Consider the following 27972-nt stretch of genomic DNA (forward strand, 5'->3'; position numbering starts at 1 on the left):
AAGGTAAAAGGTTTATGTCTCCATATGAAATGGTAAATATATCCAATGCAAATAAATCTACATTTAAATGGTATTAATATTAATTCCAAAATATACCTGTTAATTCCCACACAGTTTCCACCTGAATATTCACCAAAATGTGCAACCATAATTGGAACCTCTCATGACTTGGAGGAATTTCTTAGCGAGAGTCAAAGGTCATGGTTTTATCCGTTTCCTCTCTGATAGGTGTGCCCTTAAGCATTTGTGTTCATCCCCAAGAGGAATGGTGAATGGGGACTTGGAGACTCCATCCCACAGATTTCTTCTAGAACAGCAGGATGTGCTCACACTGCAAATGTTCACAATATCTCACAGACCGGCTCACATGAAGTATGATTGCTCACAAGTCCCCCGCCTCAGGCTCCTCAAAGCCTCCAACTTGAAAAATATACTTTTTCAAACCACCCGCAAAAACTAGAGTATAGTGTAATTAGCCAAAAGTCTTAAGCACCCATGACATGGCAAATAATGTGGCCACTTAGCAATTTGACATTGTTTTTTGAACAAGAAAACAATATTATATTCCCAAGGGATACGTAGAGCCTATAGCGCATCGTTACCAAACAGAAAGCCTGGCCTTAACAAAAAGGATGTAATCTTACTGAGCGATTGTACTTCTAAATCCACATCCTAAGGAATACATTTCAAACAGAGAGTGAAGCAATATTGCTGGCCACAGATATAAAATCAGTGTCAGGAAATAGACAAAGAAGGATCCCATTGAACTTAAACTGTAAGGATGTTTTATCAGAGTACCAACATACAATTACTTGAGATAAGTGAAAATAATAGCGCTCAGGGAATTGTATATCTTTTTTTATTGTAATATTAAATTGTCAAAGAGCTGGTAATTTAACAGCATGTATCCCACTTTAATTATGAGTAAAACAAATTAGTGTGCAACAGGATAAAATGTCAGTGGTGCTGTGACATGAATGGTGAAAACAAGTATCAGCATCAAACAATACTCATCTGTACAACTGCAAGCCACACTAGTCACATGAATATTACCTAGTCAAAGTCTTTCTGCTGTGCTTGTCTGCTGTGTTCGACAGGTCGTCATTGCAAATTAGAATCTGTTATTCTCTGCAAAAACAAAGGTTAAATAAAAAATAAATATATCTGCTGTATTTGTCCCTGCGTAGGTCTCCAAATGTGAAATGTATTCGCGTTCTAACAGTAATATCCAGAGGTACCCTCTTTACCCTTAAAGAAATGTTGTGTGGGGAGCTTTACTTCCTTGTTTCGGAGAGCAGTGAACATGAATGTTACTATGGAGCATGATTGCGTAACATGGGGGAGAGCAAGTACAGGAAGGGATCGCTTCTGCTGCTACCCAAGCATGAACAGGTTTGGAACAAATGAGAAGGAGCTATTTACGACCCCCTTAGCTTTAGGGAGAGAAACTGAACAAACCTGGGTTCAATACTATTTGAAACAGCAAACCCCGCCCATTTGGCATTCCCAAGGCAGACTAAAGCAAACCCTCAAAAGTATTCGAAACATTTCAAATAGTATTTTAACCCATATCTGCTACTGAACACAATTCCAGTCAGGCAGGTACCTGAGCCAGCATGCTGAGCTGAAGATGGGAGCCTGTAAGTTACAGTTCAACACAAAAATAAACTCCTCTCGGGCAGGAAAGTGTGGACAATAGCCTAACTTCAGGACCACTAACTGGGCCGCAGGCTCCCTCCACTGGAGACTGGATTTACACGCTGCCTCTCGTCTTAATCCGCAATGAATTCACACAAGAAAACATTGGCGTTTTCTTGAAACTGAGAAAAAGCCAATAAGGTGGCTTTCAAAATGGCAGAACATGATCAACAGGTCTGGAAGTTGGACCTGGATTAGGGTCTCCGCGACAGTTCACAATGCAGGCTTATCAGACATGAGATTGGATTCTACCACAGGCCTGACAATGCATGAATTCTCCTCAGACACAACCGCGTCGCCCAAATCTGCTTTGTGAGGGTGGATAAATAGTGTGTCTCAGTGTATGCATAAGGCCTTATAGCCAGCACCATAATGGTTGCTTGGAATCAATGTTGCGACACTCTTTAAACTGTAAAATATTTTGTGTGTTTGTGTGTGTGTGTGTGTGGGGGGGGGGGGGGGGGGGGGGGGTATATCAGCTATGATACAAGCAGGCAGATTAGTACATCAAATAACATTACTTGCATCATTTCTGATCCCCCTCCTTTTTTCTTTGGTCCCTACCACTCCCCCCCCTGGTTGGATCACCAGGTGAAACATATTACAATTCAATATACACTGCCTCAACACTGTGAGTCTGCCTGGGCTCTCCTGTTTTTCATGGTACCCCAGCAGGCTGGTTGAGTCTGACAGAGCCCCATAGATTCTCATCAACCCCGGGGTAGGTGGCCAGGACAGGCAGGCCCAGCCCGGGTTTCACCGTCACTGTCCTGTAGTCTAGGCAAGCCCATGCAAGGAATATTAAGGCCTCGTTCAAAAAGGCCGTCTTCCCTTTCTCTCTCTCTTTTTTCTTCTCTCCCTCTGTCTTTTCTAATTCCATTATGCAGTGGCAGAGGAGAAGGGTCAAAGTTGATTGTGTCCACAGCTGAATTTTAACGGCTCGCCCATTTTCTCTGCTGTAATTTGAAAAATCGGTGACAAATTGACTCCGGCAAGGCGGAGGTTAATTACCCGATGTCGTTAAAGTACATTACTCGCCATTTAAAAGCCCCCTCTTTCCTCCCCACCCACGCCGTAACAGACAGGAACAATAGGTGGGGTGCAATTTCGGGATTCAGAGGGCGAGACACTGAGAGAAAACAACTCACCTTGTTCTGTTCAATTATGGAGAGCATCGCATTCTGCTTTTTTTCAGTAAAGTAGCTGCTCTCAGACCCAACCTGACTGAACACAGTGGTGTGTTATTGTTAAATAAGCCTCTACTTGTCCTTATCGGTGGACCACACAGCATTAAGGCAGCTGCTGTATATGCAAAAACATATACTGTAGATCGGGTAAGAGTTCAACTTACACCATGGAAACACCACGCGTAAGTCTCCCCATGGGGGATAGATCCAGAATCTCCTCAGTGCAGCCCATCTAAATTAGCCTACATGTATTTATATGTGTATTCAACACTATGTTGGAGTACAAGTTGAGGTAGAAGGCTCGTTTGGATGTCAACCTCAATTTATGTTAATTTCATAAGCACCAATTAACTGCATTACAGTAAAACATTACGTCAACTTCCACCACCAATTTTGTTTTGGCAAGCTATGCAACCACCTTATCCAAACAGTAGTTAACCATTAGCAAAAAATAAATAAAAAATTAAACCCGAAAAGGACAACTTCCAAATATTATGCAAATATACGCTACCGGTCAAGAGTTTTAGAACACCTACTCATTCAAGGGTTTTCCTTAAATTTTTATTTTCTACATTGTAGAATAAAAGTGAATACATCAAAACTATGAAATAACGCATATGTAATCATGTAGTAACCAAAAAAATACATTTTATATTTGAGACTTCAAATAGCCACCCTTTCTCTTGATGACAGCTTTGCACACTCTTGGCATTCTCTCAACCAGCTTCATGAGATAGTCACCTGGAACGCATTTCAATTAACAGTTGTGCCTTCTTAAAAGTGAATTTGTGGAATTTCTTTCCTTCTTAATGCGTTTGAGCCAATCAGTTGTGTTGTGACAAGGTGGGGGGGGGGGGGGGGGGGGTATACAGAAGATAGCCTTATTTGGTAAAAGACCAAGTCCATATTATGACAAAAACAGCTCAAATAAGCAAAGAGAAATGACAGTCCATCATTATTTTCAGACACGAAGGTCAGTCAATACAGAACATTTCAAGAACTTTGAAAGTTTCTTCAGGTGCAGTGGCAAAACCCATCAAGTGCTATGATGAAACTGGCTATCATGAGGACTGCCACAGGAAAGGAAGACCCAGAGTTACCTCTGCTGCAGAGGATAATTTGATTAGAGTTACCAGTCTCAGAAATTGCAGCCCAAATAAATGCTTCCCTGAGTTCAAGTAACAGACACATCTCAACATCAACTGTTCAGAGGAGACTGTGTGAATCAGGCCTTCATGGTCAAATTTCTGCAAAGAAACCACTACTAAAGGACACCAATAAGAAGAAGACTTGCTTGGGTCAAGAAACATGAGAAATGGACATTAGACCGGTGGAAATCTGTCCTTTGGTCTAGAGTCCAAATTGGAGATTTTTGGATCCAAACGCCGTGATCTCCGCATGTGTATTTCCCCCCGTAAAGCATGGAGGAAGAGGTGTTATGGTATGGGGGTGCTTTGATGGTGACACTGTCAGTGATTTATTTAGAATTCAAGGCACACTTAACCAGCGTGGCTACCACAGCATTCTGCAGCGATATGCCACCCCATCTGGTTTGCACTTTGTGGGACTATCATTTGTTTTTCAACAGGACAATGACCCAACACACCTCCAGGCTGTGTAAGGGCTATTTGACCAAGAAGGAGAGTAATGGAGTGCTGCATCAGATGACCTGGCCTCCACAATCCCCCAAATCAAACAAATTGAGATGGTTTGGGATGAGTCGGTCCGCAGAGTGACAGAAAACCAGCCAACAAGTGCTCAGCATATGTGGGAACTCCTTCAAGGCTGTTGGAAAAGCATTCTAGGTGAAGCTGGTTGACAGAATGCCAAGAGTGTGCAAAGTTGTCATCAAGGCAAATGGTGGCTACTTGAAGAATCTCAAATATAAAGTGCATTTTTTGGTTACTACAGTACATAATACCATATGTGTAATTTCATAGTTTTGATGTTTTCACTATTATTATACAATGTAGAAAACAGTAAAAATAAAGTAAAACTCTTGAATGAGTAGGTGTTCAAAAGCTTTTGACCGGTAGTGTACAGTATATGCAAATCGGATTTTAGTAACCACATTGTGGGGCCTGTTAGGACACAAAAATAGCAACGGGTTTGGCAAATATCCACTTTGTTAGATCCAGGTTTTTTTTTATGGCGCCAAGTGTTATCCCCCTTGATCTCTTTCCGTATGTATAGAGCACATGGAATAACAGCAGATTAAACCTCCTCAGAAAATGGTTTCATGTGTAGGTCTACTATCTATAAAAAGACAAAAGATTTTGTTTGAGCATGGACCTCTACACTTATAAAATGTAGGCCTTTAAGTTAGGTCATATTGACAATTCTTGAGACACAAACATGGAACACAAATGAATCATACAAAAAGGTGAGAATGTTGTTTTTAAATCATATGTGTTGTGTTCACTACCTACAGTAGCTACAGAGCCACCCAAGGACTTACAGACATCAAGCCATAGAAATAGAAGAATAACTATCCTCTATGAGTCAAGCAACCCCACAGCCAATCTTATCTGTGCCAGTCCTCTTCTGCACAAAGGCTCTCTAAGGCTTTGGCTTAATCCAGTTTATTCTACTGAGTGGACAGACCAAACCACAGAGGGCTAACCAGCTTCAGAGCGAACACCCAAACAATAGGGCTGGGAATTGCCTGGACCTCACAACGCGATATCATCACGTTACTTAGGTGTCGATATGATACAGTATGTATTGCCATTCTATATGGATCACGATTCTATATGTATTGCGATTCAATACTGCAATTTTATTGCGATTCAATGTCCCAAACATATTTATTTTTTTGCGCAGGAACAGCTGACTAGCAGCAGCTTAATTTAACTTCCTTCTTTTAGAGAATTCATAGTTGGCGTCAGAGTCTATATAATATCGTAAAAAATAATATTGCGACACTCAACATGATCGATTTATCGACCCCCATCACTACCAAACACACCCATTGACTGATGATACTTGACTTTTAAAAGCTCTTTAATTTAATAATTTATGTAGGCTAGTTTAACAGAAAAGAATAACAAATAATCTGATGATAGAACTGACTAATCTTCCCCAAAAGGGTAAAAGCATCCGTGTTTGAGACATGATATCAAATGTGTAGGATGGTTGAGATGAGCTCAACGTTACTGGACAGCTGGGTTCTTAGGGTGGGAGTGCTGAATGGGCTCTTGTGGACCATTGGCCCTGAGCTAATGATAGTATGAAATTGACCATAAACTGATTCACATTAAAAAATACGAAAATGTATGCTATCACTACTGTAAGTCTCTCTGGATAAGAGCATCTGCTAAATGACTAAAATGTCAAATGTAATTCATAATAATCTTCCCAATAGTCCATTCATCCTTACAGAAGGAAATGGGACACTGACCCTGCGTTCGTCTATGTGTATTGTGTGAGGTGGGTGGGATGAAATGTGCCATTGAATGGCCTAACATAACGCATCAGATATCGCCATGGCAACATATATGCCCGCCAAGAGTGAGAATTTCATTGGTGGGATGTCTAAACAACCATCTGTCAATACATGCATCGTGCCACGGAGATAGTGCTTTCTCCTTCACATTTTGATGAACAAACACACCAAGGTCTCTTCAAGAGTAAGTAACAGCACTGTATCCTCCACAGCTTTACAGTTTAAAGATCTGTTTTATCATTATGAGTGAGCAGTTGCATAGGGGTCTCAACCCATGGCAATGATAAGCAAGGAAATGTCATCTTTCTGAGCTGTAACAACAGGGTGATATTCTAAATGAATGTGAGTTGGGAATCAGTCCATCACCAGAAGTGTTCTAATATTCGTCAGTTTGTCATTTGAAAAACCTTGTTCTGATTCTGTGGCCCCTGAACAAGACAGGGCTACGAATCTGCTGAAAATGATGAATCAAAAAGATACTGTACATCACATCCGACATTAACCTGAAACAGCCTAGTTATATAACCAGGCTAGCTCCTGAGACCTGACCTGACATAACCTTTCCTCCTCTAGCAGGCAAACTTTGTCATCACTTACTGAAATCCCAGTGTCCTGACCACCCAGGCACACTCTGATAGTAGCTAATCAACCACTGCCTGGCAACACCGCCAGTCCACCACTCTAAGATCTGGCAAGTCGATAAGAAGACTCAGCGGCTCCGAGTCGCAACACTCCCACTGATAACCCCCCGCCCCACCTCTCTCAGGACTGGACTGCCCATAAAGAAAATCATCTCCCCAGAAGCATGGAGAGAGAGGAGTGGCAGAAAAAAGAGGGAGGGATTAAAAAAAATAACAAGGGTGTCAAGCTCATTTTGCCCTGAGCGCCGCATCCGGACCTCCCCAAAGTCTGGAGGTCCGCACTTACAATTTATTTGATTTCCTCGCCGTCAAAAGTTATTTTCGGAATTTTCGATGCTCCCTGAATGTCTAGGTTTAGTTTCGATGAATTTTAGCAAGCTTGACAGAGTGAAAAGTTCACAAATACAGGTCCATTATTATTTCCAATTAAATATTATGAAAATGATCTCAGTGTATACAGCTTGGGTTCTGGTCAAAAGTAGTGCACTACATGAGGGAAAAGGGTGCCACTTGGAATGCAACCTTTGTCTGGCATCCATTTGAGTGTTACATTATTCAAGTGCCGAGCCAGACTCTTTTTGAAGCCATTTGTATTTTTCCCGAGTGCTTCAGATTTGATTGAGGGATTCTTTTTTAAACGGTCATAACTCTGAACTCTGAACTCTTGACGTTCTGACGAACGACTGCATGACTAAGCTGCAGCAGGGTCCAAAGTTCTGCCTCACCTCCCTGATGAAGGCTTAAGCTGTGAATGACATAAGAGGCTCTACAGTCTACAATCACTTTGAACTTTACCATTGTCAGTGTTACGCCCCCCCCCCCAAAAAAAAGGATCAAAATGTATCTTGCACACTATGCACATCTATGTGCACTAGTAGTGTAGTGCTGAGCGATTAATGCTTTTTTTATTTTTACATTTTCAATATTTTTTTTAAACAATAAATGCATTATGTGGTTCACTGCTGTGACAACACAGAATAAAACAATTGATTGGTAGTGACTGCCCATTACTATCACTTATCAGGCTCTAACCATCATTTACTCACATGACTTTGGTTGTTTATGTATGATGATGGTATTGTCTCATTAACACAACCCCAATGACTGCCCATTTCTGCATATCCTCTATTCATAAACCATCCTTAATTCACATGACTTTAATAAAACATTTCAGTTGTTGTGTACATATACAAACATCTATACATATTTGATGATTTATTATTTTATTTCAAGTCATTATCTAATCTCTGCTCAGGCAGTAGCCAGCCATCTACCTCTGTTCCCCAAAGAGTCATCCTTCAGGCTAGTAGGCTAGCCTAGCTGGCTAACTGCCGGCTGTCTGACAAAATCACTGTTTCAGCAGTTCTTCAAAGTTGATTTTAAGACGGCTAAATGACACCTATGAATCTCTTAGATGCATTGCCAGGTAGAGACAACCTAAGCAACTGCTCTCTATCCCTCTCGTGTCTCTCTATCGCTCTTCCACTGGATTGGATTGGATTCTGGTCATTGTAGTTAATTATCACATTTACTTAATTTAACTATGATGAGTTGGACAACGTGTCCCAGAGAGTAATCTCTCTAGAGAAACGGCACAAACGGCGCACAGAAAACAAATAATTTAACTGATTTTGGTCAATTACTTAAAAAAACACAAAAAACGAAAATAAACCAACATTTCGGTTAATCGCTAAGCACTAATGTCCTGTATACTTGCACAAAAATCATGCATACATACACTTTCAACTGAGACGCTTACCTTGCTCTGCGGCTGTGGCTCGCGTTTTCCTAGATGCTGTCCCATTTTGTCAACAGAGACTGTGGAGAAAAGAGAAGAATGGTATCAGACCCATCTGGAAACACAACACTCCTTTAAATCAGAGACTCTCTGCTGCCACTGAAACCGAGAGAGCGGACATTAAAAAAAGAGAAACACTACTTCATAAATGACATAAATCCTTCTTCCTCCATTCTCCAACCCACGCCACCATCCCCCAATGCACCAACAACCAACAAAATTAACAAAAGAGGGATTAAAAGAGAAAAACAAAACAGATCACGCAAAATAAAAACACAACACGGAAACCTCAAATCGAAACAGGAAGGCCAACTGTATACGTTTCAGTGCATGTGTGGCACTATTTACCTGTGTGTATGCGTGCGTACGTGTGTGTATGTGTGTGCCTGTGTGTGTCACATGTGTGCGTTTGAATGCGAGTTTGTGTATATGCATGTGTACAAGCACCTGCGCAGCATCAGTCTCAGGCAAACAGGCATAGTGTCATTCAAAACCTATTCTCTTTTTTCTCTTTTTTTAAAACTTTACTTTAGACTTTTATCTTTGACCGTCATTCTATCCCCGGCCCAGCAACTCCACTCCCACTTGTCTCCAGTTCCACATCCCAACCCTCAGTTTCCTTCAGCTTATCCCCACCCATCTCTGCTGACCACCCTCTTCGGATTTCTTCGTGCCATATATCTTTCAACTACGCTGTGATGTTTAACATACAATTTGAATCTAATCGAATCGAATCCACAGATTGCGAGTTGAAGATAAATACTTTCACTGATAAGAGTTGTTGTATATTAGTAACTGACTGACCAAGTTTCTCCAGGTCTTCAAACAATGCTACTTCTAGGGTCAATTTTAGATCAATGTTATGCATTTTCAGCCATTCCTGAACCTGAGACCAGAAACAGGACACCTGAGTGCAATACCAGACCAAATGGTGCATTCATTATGTATCCTCACATCAAAATCTCCAGAGCTGTGATGATTGTATGCCACAAATATTCAACATTTTGTTGGTGGCAAGAATTCTGTACAATAATTTTAGCTGAAAGGCAGGAATCTTGTGTCGTTTTATATATCAACTCATACACCCTGTGCCATGGAATGAGTACATAAAATAATCACTTCCCAGCTATTTTGCAATCTGTATGGCACAGCTGTCAACATCCTGGTCCTGAAATGAAACTGGTACAGTGCCTTGCGAAAGTATTCGGCCCCCTTGACCTTTTGCCACATTTCAGGCTTCAAACAAAGATATAAAACTGTATTTTTTTGTGAAGAATCAACAACAAGTGGGACACAATCATGAAGTGGAACGACATTTATTGGATATTTCAAACTTTTTTAACAAATCAAAAACTGAAAAATTGGGCGTGCAAAATTATTCAGCCCCCTTAAGTTAATACTTTGTAGCGCCACCTTTTGCTGCGATTACAGCTGTTTGGTGTGTCTCCCAGGTGGCTTGTGGCAAACTTTAAACGACACTTTTTATGGATATCTTTAAAAAATGGCTTTCTTCTTGCCACTCTTCCATAAAGGCCAGATTTGTGCAATATACGACTGATTGTTGTCCTATGGACAGAGTCTCCCACCTCAGCTGTAGATATCTGCAGTTCATCCAGAGTGATCATGGGCCTCTTGGCTGCATCTCTGATCAGTCTTCTCCTTGTATGAGCTGAAAGTTAAGAGGGACGGCCAGGTCTTGGTAGATTTGCAGTGGTCTGATACTCCTTCCATTTCAATATTAATCGCTTGCACAGTGCTCCTTGGGATGTTTAAAGCTTGGGAAATCTTTTTGTATCCAAATCCGGCTTTAAACTTCTTCACAACAGTATCTCGGACCTGCCTGGTGTGTTCCTTGTTCTTCATGATGCTCTCTGCGCTTTTGACGGACCTCTGAGACTATCACAGTGCAGGTGCATTTATATGGAGACTTGATTACACACAGGTGGATTGTATTTATCATCATTAGTCATTTAGGTCAACATTGGATCATTCAGAGATCCTCACTGAACTTCTGGAGAGTTTGCTGCACTGAAAGTAAAGGGGCTGAATAATTTTGCACAATTTTTCAGTTTTTGATTTGTTAAAAAAGTTTGAAATATCCAATAAATGTCGTTCCACTTCATGATTGTGTCCCACTTGTTGTTGATTCTTCACAAAAAAATACAGTTTTATATCTTTATGTTTGAAGCCTGAAATGTGGCAAAAGGTCGCAAAGTTCAAGGGGGCCGAATACTTTCGCAAGGCACTGTATACTTTCCTATTTATGCTATTTTTATTCCTCCGTCAGTTTTGATCCTTTATATTGGGCAGACAGACCAGTTCCCTACCTCCTTCCGCTGCTCTCACAACCGCACTGCACACTTCCCTAACCCATCTGGACAGGAGGAATACCTATGTAAGAATGCTGTTCATCGATTACAGCTCAGCATTTAACACCATAGTGCCACCATAGTACCCTCCAGACCCAGTTGCACTGGGTCCTGGACTTTGACAGGTGGTGAGAGTAGGAAACAACATCTCCACCCCGCTGATCCTCAACACTGGGGCCCCACAAGGGTGTGTTCTCAGCCATCTCCTTGACTCCCTGTTCACCCATGACTGCGTGGCCATGCACGCCTCCAACTCAATCATCAAGTCTGCAGACGACACTACAGTGGTAGGCTTGATTAACAACAACAACGAGACGGCCTACAGGGAGATGATGACGGCCCTCGGAGTGTGGTGTCAGGAAAATAACCTCACACTCAATGTTAACAAAACAAATTAGATGATTGTGGACTTCAGGAAACAGCAGAGGGAGCACCCCCCTATCCACATCGACAGGACAGTAGTGGAGAAGGTGGAAAGTTTTAAGTTCCTCGGCGTACACATCACGGACAAACTGAAAATGGTTCACCCACACAGACAGCAATGGTGAAGAAGGCGCAATAGCACCTCTTCAACCTCAGGAGGCTGAAGAAGTTTGGCTTGTCACCAAAAACACAAACTTTTACAGATGCACAATCGAGAGCATCCTGTTGGGCTGTATCACCGCCTGGCACGGCAACTACTCCGCCCACAACCGTAAGGCTCTCCAGAGGCTAGTGAGGTCTGCATAACGCATCACCAGGGGCAAACTACCTGCCCTCCAGGACACCTACATCACCCGATGTCACAGGAAGGCCAAAAAGATCATCAAGGACATCAACCACCCGAGCCACTGCCTGTTCACCCCGCTATCATCCAGAAGGCGAGGTCAGTACAGGTGCATCAAAGCTGGGACCGAGAGACTGAAAAACAGCTTCTATCTCAAGGCCATCATCACTGTTAAACAGCCATCACTAACATTGAGTTGCTTCTGCCAACATACAGACTCAAATCTCTAGCCACTTTTATAATTAACATTTGGATGTAATAAATGTATCACTCGTGACTTAAACAATGCCACTCTATATAATGTTTACATAACCTACATTACTCATCTCATATGAATATATACTGTACTCTATACCATCTACTGCATCTTGCCTATGCCGTTCGGCCATCGCTCATCCATATATTTACATGTACATATTCTTAATCATTCCTTTACACATGTGTGTATACGGTAGTTGTTCTGAAATTGTTAGATTACTTGTTAGATATTACTGCACGGTCGGAACTAGAAGCACAAGCATTTCACTACACTCGCATTAACATCTGCCAACCATGTGTTTGTGACCAATGGATTTGCCACTTGCCTCCTCCATTTTTGGGCTAATGCTTTAATCAGTTAGTTGTAATGGTTGGATTTTTGCAGACCTTCCTATACAATTCCGATAACTCCATAAAACACTCTACCATTCCAATTTACAATATAATTTAAAAACCAAATACCCATCATCTTTTCCATTAATACAGGTCTTATCAACCAGCAAATTTGAGTTCAACCATAATATCTGTTCTATCTTTTCTGGGGGACAAAATGTCAAATTGTAAACAGCTCTGCAATGCTAGTTTGAAAAAGATTAATTAATCGAAAATCAAAACATGGCAATTTGCACAAAGGCTATTTTTAAACAATGGATGAGTTTTTCTTAGTAATCTACTTGAGAACCATTTTTGGGTTAAAGTTAAACTTTTGTATAAGTGAAGCTTTTAAAGAGAGGTTTAGTGCTTTTATATTGAATAATCTCAACCCACCCAGTTCATATTCATTATAGAAATAGGCACGCTTTATCTTGTCATAATTAGGTTTTAGTCCAGAGGCCAGAAAAAAAATGTAGAATTAAATCAATTGGATATGTCTCCTGTAATAACATCGATCAAATTGACAAGGCAATGAAGAATAAATCCCGCATCAATGCTCCAATCTCATCTTTACCTTCACAAAAAGGTCAAAATCTTAAAGCCCTCATGCCGAAACAAATTACCACATGAAACATTGAGCAGAACAGTCTGGAATTAGAGACAAAACCACGGACTGAGCGGCTGATGAAACTCTTCTCATTGTTCTGGCAGCAAGGGAGCACTGTTTACCGCACATTTCAGATAATACACTTCCGGTGTCTCAGAGAGCGAGATCCTGATTAAAAACACACTGAGCGTGGTGCCCACACTATGCTCGATAAAGCATTAGAATATATCTCAGATCTCGGGGCCTGTACGCAAAGGGGGTTGGCACAGTCCTAACAACTGAGTGATGCTTTTGGACAATTCAATCATGAGAAATAATGAGCGCGCTGAAACACTTCATTTACTTGTAATGGCATTCATTGAGTGAATCCCGAGATGTGATCCGTGTGTGCTGGGAGCTATGATGCATTTTTGTTACATTGTCTTTTGCTGGGACTGAATTGCAGCCCTACTTATGTGTGACAGGAGGCTACACAGGATGAGAGAGGAGTTTTCTGTCACATGGGGCTTCAAATGGGTTCGGATATCACCCTGTAATAGGGAGCTGTTTCCACTGGCTATAGCATTCACAGTGGGGAGGTAGGGGGCAGACATAAATACATGGATCTGCACTAGATATAGGCCTACCTACCCCATCGGAATGCAAAATCTAAGCTTGTTTCACTCCAATGTTTGTTAACAATGTACAGTTGAAGTCGGAAGTTTACATACACCTCAGCCAAATACATTTAAAAACTCAGTTCTTCACAATCCCTGACATTTAATCCTAGTAAGAATTCCCTGTCTTGGGTCAGTTAGGATCACCACTTCATGTTAAGAATGTGAAATGTCAGAATAATAGTAGAGGTTATTATTTCAACTTTTATTTCTTTCATCACATCCCATTGGGTCAGAAGTTTACATACACTCAATTAGTATTTGGTAATATTGCCTTTAAATTGTTTAGCTTGGGTCAAATGTTTCAGGTAGCCTTCCACAAGCTTCCCACAATAAGTTGGGTGAATTTTGGCCCATTCCTCCTGACAGAGATGGTGTAATGGAGTCAAGTTTGTAGGCCTCCTTGCTTGCACACGCTTTTTCAGTTCTGCCCACAATTTCTATAGGATTGAGGTCAGGGCTTTGTGATGGACACTCCAATACCTTGACCTTGTTGACCTTAAGTCATTTTGCCTCAACTTTGGAAGTATGCTTGTGGTCATTGTCTATTTGGAAGACCCATTTGCGACCAAGCTTTAACTTTAACTGATGTCTTCAGATGTTGCTTCAATAGATCTACATAATTTTCTCTCCTCATGATGCCATCTATTTTGTGAAGTGCACCAGTCCCCACTGGAGCAAAGCACCCCCACAACATGATGCTGCCACCCCCGTGGGATGGTGTTCTTTGGCTTGCAGGCCTCGCCCTTTTTCCTCCAAACATAATGATGGTCATTATGACCAAACAGTTCTAATTTTGTTTAATCAGACCAGAGGACATTTCTCCAAAAAGTACGATCTTTGTGCCCATGTGTAGTTGCAAACCGTAGTCTGGCTTTTTTTATGGCCGTTTTGGAGCAGTGGCTTCTTCTTTGCTGAGGGGCCTTTAAGGTTATGTTGATATAGGACTCGTTTTACTGTGGATATAGATACTTTTGTACCGGTTTCCTCCAGCATCTTCACAAGGTCCTTTGCTGCTGTTCTGGGATTGATTTGCACTTCTCGCACCAAAGTGCGTTCATCTCTAGGAGTCAGAACGCGTCTAATTCCTGAGCGGTATGATGGCAAGCAAGCAAAGAGGCAGTGAGTTTGAAGGTAGGCCTTGAAATACATCCACAGGTACACCTCCAATTGACTCAAATTATGTCATTTAGCCTATCAGAAGCTGCTAAAGCCATGACATAATTTTCTGCAATTTTCCAAGCTGTTTAAAAGGCACAGTCAACTTAGTGTATGTAAACTTCTGACCCACTGGAATTGTGATACAGATTATTTCACTTATAATTCAGTGTATGTAAACAATTGTTGGAAAAATTACTTGTGTCATGCACAAAGTAGATGTCCTAACCGACTTGCCAAAACTATAGTTTGTTAACAAGAAATTTGTGGAGTGGTTGAAAAACGAGTTTTAATGACTCCAACCTAAGTGTATGTAAACTTCCGACCTCAACTCTAAATGTAAAGAAACACTGTATGGCCTCAAAACATGGTAAAACTACATATTTTTATGAAATGGATGGGCAGCCCTTGAATCCAGAGCTCTGTCTATGAATTTGAGAGTGGTTACTTTTCTCCAGCCCCATCCCTCAGCTTTTTCCCCAAAAAAGTGGTAGAGAGATGCCTTACTATTATTATTATTTGAACTGCAGATTGACCCTTTAATAATCACAATATTGCAGCAGCAACAATCTCATAACTTTTCTTTTTTACGATTCCCGTGTAGCGGTTGTGATTATAAATGTGAGTTTAAAGTAAATGTGCGGGAACAACCTTTTCTCATGGACATCATCGAAGAAAGTTACAAGATGATTACCTCTGCAATATAGTGAGTATTACCTACGGCATGTACAGTTACAGGATGATTACCTCTGCAATATAGTGAGTAATACCTACGGCATGTACAGTTACAGGATGATTACCTCTGCAATATAGTGAGTATTACTTACAGCATGTACAGTTACAGGATGATTACCCCTGCAATATAGTGAGTATTACCTACGGCATGTACAGTTACAGGATGATTACCTCTGCTATATAGTGAGTATTACCTACAGCATGTACAGTTACAGGATGATTACCTCTGCTATACAGTGAGTATTACCTACAGCATGTACAGTTACAGGATGATTACCTCTGCTATACAGTGAGTATTACCTACAGCATATACAGTATCGAGCAGATTAGAGCATTTTTCAGAGGCCAAATGTCGCCCTTGATGTCTCCTACAGTATACTACCGCATATGGTTTAGGATTATAAATAGAGTACAAAGCAGCATCTTGATAGCCATTCAAATTCCAATTAAATAGGTCTTTCAGATCCAGAGCCAAAAAACTCCAGTTTTGTTGCTACGGGCCTTTTTGGAAGCTCATCCCACCACCAGAGCACACCGCCTGTCATCTTGAGAACGTCTCCATTTTCAAACAGACAGGTGAGACTGAAAGCAGCCATGATTGCCTGGGTTACGGGTGATAGATTTCAGCAGACTGTTGAAGGCAAAGAGAGGAGGAGTGTGTGCGAGTTGCTCTGTGAATTCAACATTTCCCTTCAAAACAAAAAGAGGTCTTAGCAGATCAGAGTGGCCTGGTGATGGTTCCACTGTCCCTTTAAAAGGGCAAAAAATATATCATCACAATAGTTGGCAAGCTGGTTCGTTTACAGTAGGCGCCCAAACACATGAGCATGGTCTTTTCTGAGTCCTAAGAACTACGGTAGTCACGCACAGCCACGACTTCAGTTAACTACAAAACAGAATACACGCTGGCTTCAGAATTAATCTGCTGTTACTAACAGAAAATGACATACTTTGTACAACTGAGCTTTGGCTAGCTCAGCTCTCTTATGGAGCAAGGTCATGAAAGAAGTTTGAATCCTTTCTTAAAACAACACTCTCTGGTGCGAGAGGGCTCAATCAAGTTGGCATGGTTACGTAGTTCAATAGCTTATAACCAAGAAAGACAAGACAACTAGGCTAGAGGAAAATGTAACGCAGAAAACGAATTGACAAAAGACTAGCAAACCAAAGTAAGACGCCGACCTTTCTGTTTGCTTTGCCATCTTTCTCCAGACTAGAAAGATTAAATGCATTCCCGGCTTTGCCTGTGAGCAAGACCACCTTTCAAGTAACCACGCCGACAACATGTTAACATTCTTTCCAAGGTTGGGAGTGTGAGAAACTCTGTGAACGTATTATCTGCAAGGTTCTGGGAAACCAAAATAACACCCGGAGAATATCTATGTCACAAAAAAAGTGGTGAGAGTATACAGTACCTGGCCTTCTGAGATGAGGTTTCCCTGAAAGAAAAATTACACAACCACAACCGGAGCCTGCGAGGATTTGCAAAACATGGCCGTTGCATAACAATAAAAGGAAAATCTATGCCGTAATTAAAACTTCGACACAGCAGCCTCCAATCCAACATAAGATGATCCGGTCCTTGCCTTTTTGCACATAGGCCTCTATAAGAGTCTATGACTCAAACACTTAGAAAATCAATGGGAGGTAGACTACAGGCTGGGGAAGAGAACATACAGACTGAGAGACAGTGGATGAGAATGACCCCCCCCCCCCCCAGGGTCATGAACTTTGCCTATTCTATTTGAAGGTTGTATGGGAGATACAGCACCAGGGCGGCATGCTAATTATAGGATGACCCTCCTCACATATAGGCCAGCACTCACAGCACTGCAGCACTCAGCCATCAGTGAATATGAGCAATTATCTATAGTGTCCTCTGACTAAGTTCTGCTTGTGTGATTACTCTGCTGCTGTCCGTTACCTAGGGCCATGAGACTCAAATCTTTTGATTTGGTCTGGCTGAGGGGCTTAATTCATTACAAAATACCTCATACAAATTTCCTCATATCAACATACCGCATTCTGACTTGGTTGCCCATCTACGGTCAGTCGGATGTTTGTCTGACAGCTAATAGTTAATGTATTTTTATTTAATACTAGTCCCATAAGAAACTGGGGGTTTGTTTAAAATGTATGTTCACGGGCCTTCCAGGTGGCGCAGTGGTCTAGGGCACTGCATCGCAGCGCTAGCTGTGCCACCAGAGACTCTGGGTTTGCGCCCAGGCTCTGTCGCAGCCGGCCGCGACCGGGAGGTCGGTGGGGCGACGCACAATTGGCCTAGCATCATCTGGGTTAGGCCGGTAGGGATATCCTTGTCTCATCGCGCACCAGCGACTCCTGTGGCGGGCCGGGCGCAGTGCACGCTAGCCAAGGTCGCCAAGTGCACAGTGTTTTCTCCGACACATTGGTGCGGCTGGCTTCCGGGTTGGATGCGCGCTGTGTTGAGAAGCATTGCGGCTTGGTTGGGTTGTGTTTCGGACGACGCATGGCTTTCGACCTTCATCTCTCCCGAGCCCGTACGGGAGTTGTATCGATGAGACAAGATAGTAATTACTAACAATTGGATACCACGAAATTGGGGAGAAAAGGGGGTATAATAGTTTTTTTTTTAAATGTATGTTCACTCTCTATCCACGGAGGATGTACAGTTGAAGTCGGAAGTTTCCACTCACTTAAGTTGGAGTCATTAAAATTCGTTTTTCAACCACTCCACAAATTTCCTGTTTACTAACTATAGTTTTGGCAAGTCAGTTAGGACATCTACTTTTTGCATGACACAAGTTATTTTTCCAACAATTGTTTACAGACAGATTATTTCACTGTATCTCAATTCCAGTGGGTCAGAAGTTTACATACACTAAGTTGACTGTGCCTTTAAACAGCTTGGAAAATTCCAGAAAATTATGTAATGGCTTTAGAAGCTTCTGATAGGCTAATTGACATCATTTGAGTCAATTGGAGGTGTACCTGTGGATGTATTTCAAGGCCTACCTTCAAACTCAGTGCCTCTTTGCTTGACATCATGGGAAAATCAAAAGAAATCAGCCAAGACCTCAGAAAAAAAATTGTAGACCTCCACAATTCTGGTTCATCCTTGGGAGCAATTTCCAAACGCCTGAAGGCAGCGCGTTCATCTGTACAAACAATAGTACACAAGTATAAACACTATGGGACCACGCAGCAGTCATACCGCTCAGGAAGGAGACGCGTTCTGTCTCCTAGAGATGAACGCACTTTGGTGTGAAAAGTGCAAATCAATCCCAGAACAACAGCAAAGGACTTTGTGAAGATGCTGGAGGAAACAGGTACAAAGTATCTATATCCACAGTAAAACTAGTCCTATGTCGACATTACCTGAAAGGCCGCTCAGCAAGGAAGAAACCACTGCTCCAAAAACCGTCATAAAAAAGCCAGACTACGGTTTGCAACTGCACATGGGGACAAAGATGGTACGTTTTGGAGAAATGTCCTCTGTCTGATGAAACAAAAATAGAACTGTTTGGTCATAATGACCATCGTTATGTTTGGAGGAAAAAGCCGAAGCAAGCCGAAGAATACCATCCCAACCGTGAAGCACGGGGGTGGCAGCATCATGTTGTGGGGTGCTTTGCTGCAGGAGGGACTGGTTCACTTGACAAAATAGATGGCACCATGAGGATGGAAAATTATGTGGATATATTTAAGCAACATCTCAAGACATCACTCAGGAAGTTAAGGCTTGGACTCAAATGGGTTTTCCAAATGGACAATGACCCCAAGCATACTTCCAAACTTGTGGCAAAATGGCTTAAGGACAACAAAGTCATGGTATTGGAGTGGACATCACAAAGCCCTGGCCTCAATCCTATAGAAAATATGTGGGCAGAACTGAAAAAGCGTGAACGAGCAAGAAGGCCTACAAACCTGCCTCAGTTACATCAGCTCTGTCAGGAGGAATGGGCCAAATTTCACCCAACTTATTGTGGGAAGCTTGTGGAAGGCTACCCAAAACATTTGACCCAAGCTAAACAATTTAAAGGCAATGCTACCAAATATTAATTGAGTGTATGTAAACTTCTGACCTACTGGGAATGTGATGAAAGAAAGAAATCTGAAATAAATCATTCTCTCTACTATTATTCTGACATTTCACATTCTTAAAATAAAGTGGTGATCCTAACTGACCTAAAACAGGGAATGTTTACTAGTATTAAATGTCAGGAATTGTGAAAAACTGAGTATAAATGTATTTGGCTGAGGTGTATGCAAACTTCCGACTTCACCTGTAAATGACTGCTCTCCCATAGCGTAAGAGAGGAGAGCTCACCATTTTTTAAATGTACCAACTTAGAGATAAAGGCATCACAGCTCAATTCATAAGCCATACCTCCAGATCTCCATCTGAGAGTGATGGTTTTAAGTATCAACAGAAAAAGCAATCTTCCTTCTCTACAGTGAGAAACATAAGTATCCATTTCTTCTGCTTCCCAAACTGCGAGACTGAAACGGATATTACTTTCCTGCAACATAAATTGCCCTTTAGGGATAAAGAGCTATTTATGATTGCTGACAGAAGGAACTATGGATTATCCTGTAATACAAATAGTAGGCACAATAAAATCAAGAGACAATGTGATACACCTCTCAAGTTTGACAGAATGAACACATATTCTTGTTCCCATCACTGGGTGTACACATTTTACAGGCTCAGAGAACAAACCTAAACGTTGCTATAAACATTTGACTTTCCTCCTCTTTGACACGTTATTCTGGTCACTGTACCAAACACAGGGTCAGCGAGTGAAGTAGACACTCTCTATTCGGAGTCAACTCCGGAGATTGGGAAAGACAAGAAAACAATTCACAGTGCTGCTGAGCAGTTTTCCCATGGGACTAAGATATCAATCTAAGATATCAGGGTAGAACAGTCCCATGACTCGCTCCCTCTAAGTCCTCATATCATCATTGTTAACTGGCCACAATGATAAAGTCCCAGAAGGTTATGCATGCCAGTAGTATCTCCCAGCTGTGTGTGGTCTTAGTAAGGGTGAGAAGCACTGCCCTGTCCATGGTGCTGAATGCAGACCAATACACTCATCATCTCGGTCTCTCTCACACACCCCACACACATGAACGCACACGCAGACCGATTTCCTGTCATTATGTCAGATAACATGTGGGGCTGGTGTGGGTGTGTGGCTACTCCATGGAAATGAGCTAATGTACAGTTGTCCTTGTGGAAGGTGGACTAGTGCTTAATTTAACCCTCCAGGTGCCCTTGGTTGCCCAAGGGCTTACGTAACCCACTTGGAGAAACTCAGTGATACTAAGTCCCTGGTAGTGACACTAGAGCCAGGGTCAGAGGTCAACATCTGTCCTTGGAGAGAGCATCTGGTGTACAGCAATCAAGGTTGTGTTCATGAGGGCACAACTGATTTTTTTTGGTGACAAAAAACAAATAAAAAATGAATGTTATCCCTTCCTTGTTTCAGTCGATTTTTATTGCGTTTTGTGTCTAGTGAACATGAACCTGGACACAGAGTTGAATGGGAGAAAACTTTACTATGAAGAGAGGCTCATGTTTCTCCATCTCTGTTTCTTATCTCTTTATGCTCTTTCACTTCTTCCTTTTCCCTCTATACTCATCTCTCTCAATCTCTGGGAAGAGAAAGGCTATTGTTTAAATCTCTCTCTGTCCTGGTTTCTTTCTCTCAATCTTCTCCTCTTTCACTACCACTCCTTCCTCTGCGCTCTACTCATCGCTCCCTCCAGCTCTGGGAAGAGACATCTGTGAGTGTTTGATTGTCATGCTTGTGGGCAAGGCACTGTCCCAATCCCCTTTTCACTGGGCTTCAAGACGTTTTTGTCATTTTCAGAAGTTCACAGAAAGGATGACCGTAAACACCATGGTCACACCACGGTCCACTGTCTAAGTGCAAAATTTGCCGAAATGCCAGTATAGACCCCATTGCAGCATCACTGTGGTCCTGTCCTATGCAGCAAGCCCAGAAATGAGCGGCAGAACCGAGCTTTGCTTTAGGCGCATTCAGTCAGCACTGAATCTATTGATGCGGACAGCTGTGACTTTTACAGTAGGAAGTATGGTCAGTTGTTCTCCGCTCCATAACATCTTGTCTTGATACACCATATGACCTGTGGTGTTTCCAGTTCCAGGTCCATCACTTAACTCTCATACTGCCACACAGTCTCTCCCAACCCCTGGGCAAAAGAAGCAGACACTTAAGTGATGTCCCTGATATCTTAGAATGATTTTGGAGGACCTTCACAGCAGAGAAGTGTGTTTCGGGTTAGTAGTATCCTTGGGTTATGTTCTGTAGAATCCTCCAGAACAAATCTGAGAGTAAAAACAACCCTGATGCTTTTGAAGAGTGAGAGAGATCGCATCAAGTGGAATATCATTAGTCTTGTCATCAGGCTAAATAAGTAAAGTAGGAAGGCATTTAAGAGTACAGCAATATAAATCTCAGCCCTAAGGAACGCTGTCGATGTTTGTTTGTTCCCAGAGAGCGTGGTTTCTGGAGTGTACGTTGATACTCTTCCCCCACAGCTTACACAATCCACGGGCACCTGGGGTTCACCACTAAAAGCTGGGAATTCTAAACTTGGCACATGAAAATTATCCCTGCCATCTGTTTCTACAGCACGTTGTAGACACTACGCACGGTCCGACCATGCTGGGTGAACTCAACACGTCAGCCAACTATGCTGTCATCATCGTGGCTTTCTGTGTGCACAAACAGTCGAGTTGCACCTCTCTTGCGTCACACGACGAGGTTCAAGGAGATATGAATCAACCTGCCTGAAAGCAACACCAACTGGCGCAGACAGGAGAGGAAGTGAGATAGACAGAAGGGAGGAAGTTGGTGAGGGTGTGAGGACGGAAGTTATCTTGGTGATTCACCTGCTTGCACAGGCATGCACATGCAGACACGTACACCTACACACACATTAGACATGTAAACAGGAGACTCTCTAACATACACAGAAAAATACACTTCCGTGTTCTTTCCCACGCAGGATAACATACACACAGATGCATTTCAAGTCTTAAATTGCATCCGTAAGCTACTTCATACCCCGATATATGCATATATATATGCATGTCTAATATGGACCAGCTTGAGGAAAGAACTAGAAGACTTTACTGTTGCTCTGGTTTCGTAGAGACCCAGCCATTCCCCTGGGTCTCTACAGCAGCAACAATACTATGAATAGTCACAAAACGTTCCAACTTACATCAGGACAACCTGAGGGTTATAGCCAATAGAGACACTCTAAATCGTGTTCACGCAGAGTGTCAGGTGCGAGAAGGTGTGCTTTGTGAAAGGCAAATGAAGGAACGTTAAAGCATGTGACTGTTAAACGAACAGCTGAGCAATTATGACTGACTGAGTTAACACCTCTGCAATAGATTATGGAATCTCTTCCAATAACCTGGTTATTCAGTGGAAAATCTAGAACTATCGCTTTCCTGTCAATTCTGTTCAAAACTACAACTGAGAATGCAAAGTTCCACTTAAGCAGAATGGTCTCACTTCTCCACCACAAGAGAAGTACATTGTATTTTTTTGTACATAATACATCGATTTTACAGATTTCCCCCCCCTTGCTACTACCAGATGTCTTCTTTGAAAACAGCACTTCGAAGAGGATACATGTCGATGACGTAAGTCTGTCAGTTTGGACCTGGGCTATAATAGTATTTGACATATTCTGGAAATAGTCCCAAAAGTGTGTCCAGTTTGACCCAGGTCTGGTATCATTTCCTTTTCTCCTCTATTGTATGTTACCAGTCCTGAAGAGAATTGTAGCTATAGGCTTTTCATTCACTAAATCAGTGGAGTTCAGATAGAAAAACCCACTCATGTGCATATGTTTTTATTTATGGAACGTCGCACATCAAGATAGAGGATGGCTTTGGGGTCAAATGTTTTTGTTTTTTTCTGATCCGCATTAGCCTGGTTAGGTGACTAACCTACATGTAAACAAATCATTTCAAAGCAGTAAAAGGGAGTAGGCCTATGCGTTTCTGTTCGCTTGGTTCCGTCTCTGTGTGCAAGCTAACTAATTACATTGAAACATTGTAGATAACGCCAGCTCTCACCAGATAGAATAAAATAGGTCTCTCCATCCACTCCTTTATGAAATAGTTCTTGCCAAAGTGCCTGTACTAGCATAATATTCAACTGAGAGTTGGCGTGAGCACTACTTGGAGGAAAACGTATTGTGACATTCACTGTGATAGCATGATGTGATCTTCGATCGACAGTGATAGTCTAGCCTAATTTGTTCTGTAGGCCTAAATGGGGCTATAGAAACATATGCGTATTTTCAATAGGCATGTGTCGCTTTGTCAAACATCGAATAGAACTGATGAGTAACACGACATTCCTCGCATCGTATGCAGGTCGAAACCTAACAAGCTCTTACAGACTAAACAAGACCACGTACATGTTTACTAAATCGGTTGATGCGGCAAGAGGCGCAACAAAACAGCTGTCAACAGAATTACAACGTATCCGTCACATGGTTGCGCGCTGCTACGACCACAATGTACTATTATTTGCGTTTCGTTTTCGACTGTCTTTTACATACCCTTCTCCGTTTCGATTGAATCAAATGCATCCACAATAAGAGGCTGTGATTTTGATGTGTAGTTTCTCTTCTCGTGGACAAGTTTTTTCTTCCACGGTTTTGACGTTGTTTTCACAGACTGCCTTCGTAAAAAAAAATGTATGTCTCGTTGCTTCCTGTTTTAGGTACAGTGCTGATTATTTCTTCGGGGTGGGGCGGAATGTTGATACTCCGCAAAGAAATGTGGGCAAAAGAGCAGAGCATGCCCGTACACGCACGCACTCGTTATTGTAATGTCTGTATTCTGTATCACGAGACACGTTCGTTCAAGGTATGTGATAGAGTGGTTGCTGCACTTGACAGTTAGTGAAGAAACCATATTTTGTTGTAAAACATGGTATGCCGGGCAACACAAACTGCTGCAATGTACTATACCACTAATTGCACAGTATTAATTGCACAGGAATTAAAATATTGTACTGATCCTCACTCTTTGAGCCACGTTACAATTCTCAACAAGTTAGTTAAAAACTCAAAAGGATCCGACCCTTTTTTAAAAAAAAAAAACACTGACATTTGTGGAAATGTGAAATTAATGTAGGAGAATATAACACATTAGATCTGGTATTAGATAATACCATCATCTTTGAAACGCAAGAGAAAGGCCATAATGTATTATTCCAGCCCAGGCACAATTTAGATTTTGGCCACAAGATGACAGCAGCGCAAAGTTTTACTGATCCAATGAACCCTTGCATGTTGAACCCTCAAAATGTTGTATCAAGACTGCCCAAATGTGCCTAATTTGTTTATTAATACAATACATTTTCAAGATCATAATTGGGGGACGACAACACCGATCCCGTAGAGGTTTTAATCCTATTGGTACGATGTGTAGGCTGTTTGCCTTTTACACCAGCCACCTGGGTTTGCTTTCCTGTCCCGTTGTTCGCTACACTGGGGCCAGAAGTAGGATGACGGCCGTGAGGCCATTGGAACGCACAACCGTACATGTGAGGGGGCAGCAGTCGGTTGAATCACAGGGACATGCCTTCCTGTTTGGAGGGTGCAGTGTAGCTATATGAAGCATGTAATAATTTGTTAGAAACTATTACAATCATATTGGCGCAATGAGTAGGGTGTTTGCCTTTCATGCCATAATTCTCTCTTTCTCTCTTTCTTTCTCTCTCTCTCGGAGGACCTGAGCCCTATGACCATGCCTCAGGACTACCTGACATGATGACTCCTTGCTGTCCCCAGTCCACCTGGCCATGCTGCTGCTCCAGTTTCAACTGTTCTGCATGTGATTATTATAATTTGACCATGCTGGTCATTTATGAACATTTGAACATCTTGGCCATGTTCTGTTATAATCTCCACCCGGCACAGCCAGAAGAGGACTGGCCACCCCACATAGCCTGGTTCCTCTCTAGGTTTCTTCCTAGGTTTTGACCTTTCTAGGGAGTTTTTCCTAGCCACCGTGCTTCTACACCTGCATTGCCTACCTGGGCCTACCTGGTTAAATAAAGGTGAAATAAAATAAAATAAAAAAATTGCTTGCTGTTTGGGGTTTTAGGCTGGGTTTCTGTACAGCACTTTGAGATATCAGCTGATGTACGAAGGGCTATATAAATACATTTGATTTGATTTAAAAGGCCACTCTAAAATGTGCAGTTCTATCACAACACAATGCCACAGATGTCTCAAGTTCTGAGAGAGCATGCAATTGGCATGCTGAGTGCAGGAATGTCTGTCAGAGATGTTGCCAGATAATTGAATGTACATTTATATGCCATAAGCCACCTCCAACCTTGTTTTAGAGAATTTGGCAGTACATCCAACCTGCCTCAAAACCATAGACACGTGTATGATGTCATGTAGGCGCGCGGTTTTCTGATGTCAACATTGTGAACAGACTTTCCCATGGTGGTAGTGGAGTTATGGTATGGGCAGGAATAAGCTATGGACAACCAACACAATTTAATATATTTCCTTCTTATTGCGTTTGAGCCAATCAGTTGTGTTGTGATAAGGTAGGGGTGGTATTCCGAAGATAGCCTTATTTGGTTAAAGACCCAGTCCATATTATGGCAAGAACAGCTCAAATAAGCAAAGAGAAATGACAGTCCATCTTTACTTTAAGACATGAAGGTCAGTCAATCTGGAAAATTTCAAGAACATTGAAAGTTTCTTCAAGTGCAGTCGCAAAAATCATCAAGCGCCATAATGAAACTGGTTCTCATGAGAACCGCCACAGGAAAGGAAGTTACCTCTGCTGCAGAGGATAAGTTCATTAGAGTTACCAGCCTCAGAAATTGCAGCCCAAATAAATGCTTCACACAGTTCAAGTAACAGACACATCTCAACATCAACTGTTCAGAGGAGACTGCGCGAATCAGGCCTTCAAGGTTGGTTTGCTGCAAAGACACCAATAAGAAGAAGAGACTTGCTTTGGCCAAGAAACACAAGCAATGGACATTAGACCGGTGGAAATCTGTTCTTTGGTCTGATGAGTCGAAATTTGACATTTTGGGTTCAACCTTGTCTTTGTGAGACACAGAGTAGGTGAATGGATGATCTCTGCATGTGTGGTTTCTACCGTGAAACATGGAGGTGGAGGTGTGATGGTGTGGGGGTGCTTTGCTGTTGATTTATTTAGGCACACTTAACCAGCATGGCTACCACAGCATTCTGCAGCGATACACAATCCCATCTAGTGTGCGCTTAGCGGGACTATCATTTGTTTTTCAACAGGACAATGACCCAACACACCTCCAGGCTGTGTAAGGGCTATTTGATCAAAAAGGAGAGAAATGGAGTGCTGCATCAGATGACCTGGCCTCCACAATCACCCGACCTCAACCAAATTGAGATGGTTTGGGATGAGTTGGACCGCAGAGTGAAGGAAAAGCAGCCAACAAGTGCTTAGCATATGTGGGAACTCCTTCAAGACTGTTGGAAAAGCATTCCAGGTGAATCTGGTTGAGAGAATGCCAAGAGTGTTCAAAGCTGTCATCAAGGCAAAGGGTGGCTACTTTGAAGAATCTCAAGTATAAAATAGATTTAGATTTGTTTACATGGAAATTGCCTATATCAATATATATTTGTTGTCAATGTTTTTGCGTCAAACTGGTGGCAGTAGAGAGTTGTAAGAGTTAACTGAAAATGAGTCTTTCTTCATTAATTAGGCTATTTTTTCGTTAACCTTACGGCTTATCTACTAGAAACTCATGGACAATATGAACACAGATAATACAAATGAATACTATATTTGAATTTAAAAAAAATCTAAATTAACAAAGTTACAATAGATTGACATATATTTTTTGTTGAATACCAAAGTTACTGAATATTCTGGTAACATTGGTAAATTGACGGTAACTTTGCTACTGTCACGGATAGCTCATTCTGTTCACCAGTTCCGGAGGTCTACGTCACCGGCTATCTAGGCTTCACTGAACGGGATTCATTATCATCAACCCAGGGCTGTCTTGTCTGATTACACACACCTGGTTCCCATTTCCCGTGATTAGTATGTTATATAAACTCAGCAAAAAAAGAAACGTCCTCTCCCTGTCAACTGCGTTTATTTTCAGCAAACTTAACATGTGTAAATATTTGTATAAACATAACAAGGTTCATCAACTGAGACATAAACTGAACAAGTTCCACAGACATGTGACTAACAGAAATTGAATAATG

At 41.8% G+C, this 27972-nt stretch overlaps 1 protein-coding gene and 1 long non-coding RNA gene across 3 annotated transcripts in view; both read right to left on the minus strand.

The window, feature by feature from the left end:
- The window catches only part of LOC149984551 (myelin basic protein-like), a 49260-nt gene extending 24645 nt beyond the window's left edge, over positions 1 to 24615 (minus strand). The window contains exons 1-2 of one of the 2 annotated variants that reach the window (XM_090229304.1): positions 24292 to 24615; positions 8731 to 8789 (exon numbers count right to left, since the gene is read on the minus strand). In XM_090229304.1, coding sequence (XP_090085430.1) covers positions 8731 to 8775 — 45 coding nt within the window. In that variant the 5' untranslated portion in view covers positions 8776 to 8789; positions 24292 to 24615. Of the gene's footprint in view, positions 1 to 1053; positions 1267 to 8730; positions 8790 to 24291 lie in introns of those variants that run through there. The other variant, XM_090229305.1, reaches the window with a different exon arrangement.
- LOC149984550 (uncharacterized) overlaps positions 1 to 27972 on the minus strand; it is a 220238-nt gene that overhangs the window by 136676 nt on the left and 55590 nt on the right. The gene's annotated exons all lie outside the window — the stretch shown is intronic.

Source organism: Oncorhynchus mykiss, chromosome 3 (assembly GCF_057628025.1).
Source record: "Oncorhynchus mykiss isolate SJ-2025 chromosome 3, ASM5762802v1, whole genome shotgun sequence".
Taxonomy (NCBI): Eukaryota; Metazoa; Chordata; class Actinopteri; order Salmoniformes; family Salmonidae; genus Oncorhynchus; species Oncorhynchus mykiss.